This window comes from Rutilus rutilus, assembly GCF_951802725.1.
Source record: "Rutilus rutilus genome assembly, chromosome: 22".
NCBI classification, from domain to species: domain Eukaryota; kingdom Metazoa; phylum Chordata; class Actinopteri; order Cypriniformes; family Leuciscidae; genus Rutilus; species Rutilus rutilus.
Window position 1 is genome coordinate 4,728,347 of NC_140227.1, and position 3,320 is coordinate 4,731,666.

General features: G+C 40.4%; 1 protein-coding gene across 1 annotated transcript; it reads right to left on the reverse strand.

Moving 5' to 3' along the window:
- Positions 1-649: 649 nt before the first annotated feature.
- On the reverse strand, positions 650-2,443 carry camk2n1a (calcium/calmodulin dependent protein kinase II inhibitor 1a). Its single transcript, XM_084395856.1, has 2 exons — positions 1,918-2,443; positions 650-1,643 (listed from the first exon to the last, which is right to left on the reverse strand). Exons 1-2 carry the CDS (start codon positions 2,084-2,086, stop codon positions 1,579-1,581), a joined length of 234 nt encoding a protein of 77 aa, XP_084251982.1. The 5' UTR covers positions 2,087-2,443; the 3' UTR covers positions 650-1,578.
- Between the last annotated feature and the right edge of the window lie 877 nt (positions 2,444-3,320).

A 3,320-nucleotide genomic window follows, 5' to 3' on the forward strand; every position in this document is an offset into this window, starting at 1 on the left:
ACTTTATTTTACAGTATGTGCTCTTGCAGTGTTCTTACCTAAGAAAGAACTGGTTAATATAAGGTAACTTAAGGTTAGGTTTAGGGGTAGGTTCAGGGTTAGTACCTAGTTATTATTACCCAGTTATTAATAAGTAGTATGTACATGGGGAACGGGACTGTAAAATGAGGTGTTACCGTTATTACTACAGTAATGTAACGTGTAACAAGGACAAATAAAAGTGTGACACATGCCACAGCACACAATATCACTTGCGAATGCAACCAAACATGTGGATTGAATATTCATTGTCAGATCCTCTGCTGTGGTTTCCCTGGTGGACACAATGGAAATTTCATGGGAGGTGAATCTGTTGCCATGGCAGCCCATCCAGCCAGCGTTTTACCTCCAGACTGGCAGGAGAAGCTCTGGGAAACTCACTCGTACAGTTCGCAGATAATATTTGCTCTGACACGCCACGTGATTCCTCCTGATCTCAGCGGACTGGATTTTAGATGGTGCGCTTTGACAATGCTAATCCCAAACCATGAATCATTGAAAGCTTGTGGCAGAGGCGGAAATGTCACGTCCCCTGGATTTGTGCACACGCACAGATTTCAGCCGAGCATTAGAGATGTGTCAGGGGGAGAGAAAAAAAAACGTTCTCTTTGAATGTTTCTCAAAATCTTTATTATAACAGATATTCCGTAGAAATGTTCTGTGAGATAAATACGTTATATTCAAGAAGACGTTCTTAAGGTCTTGAGGTTCGTCATGCATGACTAGAATACATCACAAGTATGAAAGAGCCCTGTAAACATAACCACCCAATATTAATATACCCATGAAGAAATCACAGAAATATATGTTTCTCTCAGGATAATTTGGCACATCTACAGTAAATATACTTTAAGATTATAAGGTTACTGTCTTTAAACTGACATTCCAGATTGAATCCGAACATCAAACGAATGAAATGAAACGAAGCAGATCACGAGAATCACAGTTAAGCTACATACAAAACATTTATCCAAAGCAAAAGTCACTTCTCGTCATCGGTCTACTATATAAAACGTTTGCTCAACCTTCAACACTGCAAAATATGTATCCAAAGATTTAATAAATAGCTTTGTTTTGTTTTTTTACATACATAGTGAAACCTCTTTGGAGGTCCACTGTGGAAGAAAAGGTGGACATTGCTAGTATACCATTAACACCACCAGTAGGCTACTGGGTTAAGCGGGAAGATACTGGTTTGATGTTAATGGTAACGTTTGCTCAGTCTATCAAATTGCTTCATTAGAATAAAAAAAAAGAAAAAGAAAGAAAAAGTAGAGCCCAGTCTCTTTAATGAGACCGAACCCTGTCATTGCACATATCTCGGAGTATAGTTTGGAAAACACAGTATTCCTTCAAGCCCCCCTGGGCCATTCTTCCGGACCGGCGGTTCAGTCCGCTGCCCCGTCACACTGTAAACCCTGGACAATGGAGTTAGGGAAAGGAGAATGTGTGGAGTGCTTGTCGCCAGATGGGAGAGAGAGCCTCTTCACAATGTCTTTGGATATACACATCAGAGAGGTTAGGAGTCTTTGGGTCCGTTCACGCCGACGAGGATTTCTCTGTGCTCTTGTCCAGTGCTTGGCCATCGTTTTCTTCTTCAATGACTGTTAATGAACAGAGACACAAGGGTTGATGATGAGAGACCAACTCACAGATCAGCTATTGTCTCACGCCATGCACTGGCACAAAGACGGAGATTCCATGTTGCCATGAATTTTAATACAACAGAAATGGCGCAATACATCGCTGTCTCAAAACCCAAAACCCGAAGCATAAAACAGAGCGTTTAAGCATTTGACACTTGATCATTAATCGGCAAGCGCAACATTGCATTTGGCATCATCTGTTTGTGCAATAAACAAAGGCTTTGTGCGTTACCTCTTTTGCTTCTCCCGATCTGCCCGAGCTTTGGTGGTCGTTTATTCTGGTTGCCACCGAAAAAGTTGTTGGTGTCTTGCAGGCGGCAGGTGAAGGAAAGGTGTTCCTCGTCTCCGTCGTTGCCATAATGAGTCATTTTGTCCTCGCTATACGGTAATACATCCGACATGCTGTATGAACTAACCGTGGCTACTGTATCTTCTGCTGAATCGATAGCGCGAGGTGAATTTTGTCGAGCGAATCTTTCTGCTGTTTACCTCTATGGCACGTGTCTCCGCGACTGGTTGTCTGGGACGCGGGGCGAACGCATGTAATTTCCTTCTGTCAGCTCGCGCCCGCTTTAACTATTCCAAATTTCCCAACGTTGGAATGCGCCTTTGCGCACTCGGGGCTTTTCGGCGGCTGGAGCGTCGTATGGAAAACCTGAGAAACAAATGCAAATTGGGAAGCGATGCAAAACAAAGATCCCTGATGGAGAATGAACGTCACTGAGGCGCGAGCTTCCTCTCCAGCTCTTTCATTGCAGCCATCGCCAATATTAATCTTGGGAAATTTCCAAGCTATTTGTCCATGGAACAAGATGCTTCCACTTGTCATTTGCAAATAAATATATCCGAGAGGATCTTTTCATATTTAATTCTAGTTTAAAGCACATTGGCAACATATTAAACACACATAACCCTTATTTATTATGTTGATTTCATATCTTTTGAGAAAACGGTTTTATAATTCTTTACAAAAATTGCTGCTGTAACGACTCTAAAAACGTCGTGTAGGTTACCAATCAAATAACTCTCACCTTGAATAAAACAAAAAATCATTATAAAGTTTTCAAACATATGTGTCCCAAGTAAAATGTTTTCAAAATGTGTGATATATTAACCTTGACACATAGGCCTATGGTTTATGCTTGGTAGTATAGAACAGAATGACAAAATTGCTAAAACAAAAACATAACATATCCTGGACAAAAAACTCCCTCAGAATAGAGTCAAGAACCACCAAGATTGGGAAAAAAAAATCCAGTGACTGATATCTATCTGTCTATCAATCTATCCATCTATATAGCATGTATTTAGCTTCAATGTGAAATTTTAGTGAAACTTATCAGGAGTCAGAAAAAGAACAAATCAGAGCTAGGCCTGATTCAAGGTTTTTCGCACTTTTAATCTGCTACCAAAATGGCATCTACATTTTGTAAGACTTCATATCTTAGTTGTAGAAAGAGCCGAAATGTTCTGAGCCTGTTCTTTACTTGGTGATTTCATCCTTATTACATGCTTTTCAGTCAAAGCCTGAGCAAACAGAATATTATATTAAAACATGCCTGCAAATCACAAGAGAAAGCAATATGGGATGTCTCTGTGCATAGGTTTTCATTTTGTAATATCAGAAGCTGGAAT

Coding starts and splice junctions, on each gene's coding strand:
- camk2n1a (XM_084395856.1), bottom strand. CDS start 2,086: ATGTCGGATGTATTACCGTATAGCGAGGACAAAATGACTCATTATGGC. Junction 1,644..1,917: donor GATCGGGAGAAGCAAAAGAG/GTAACGCACAAA, acceptor GTTCATTAACAG/TCATTGAAGAAGAAAACGAT.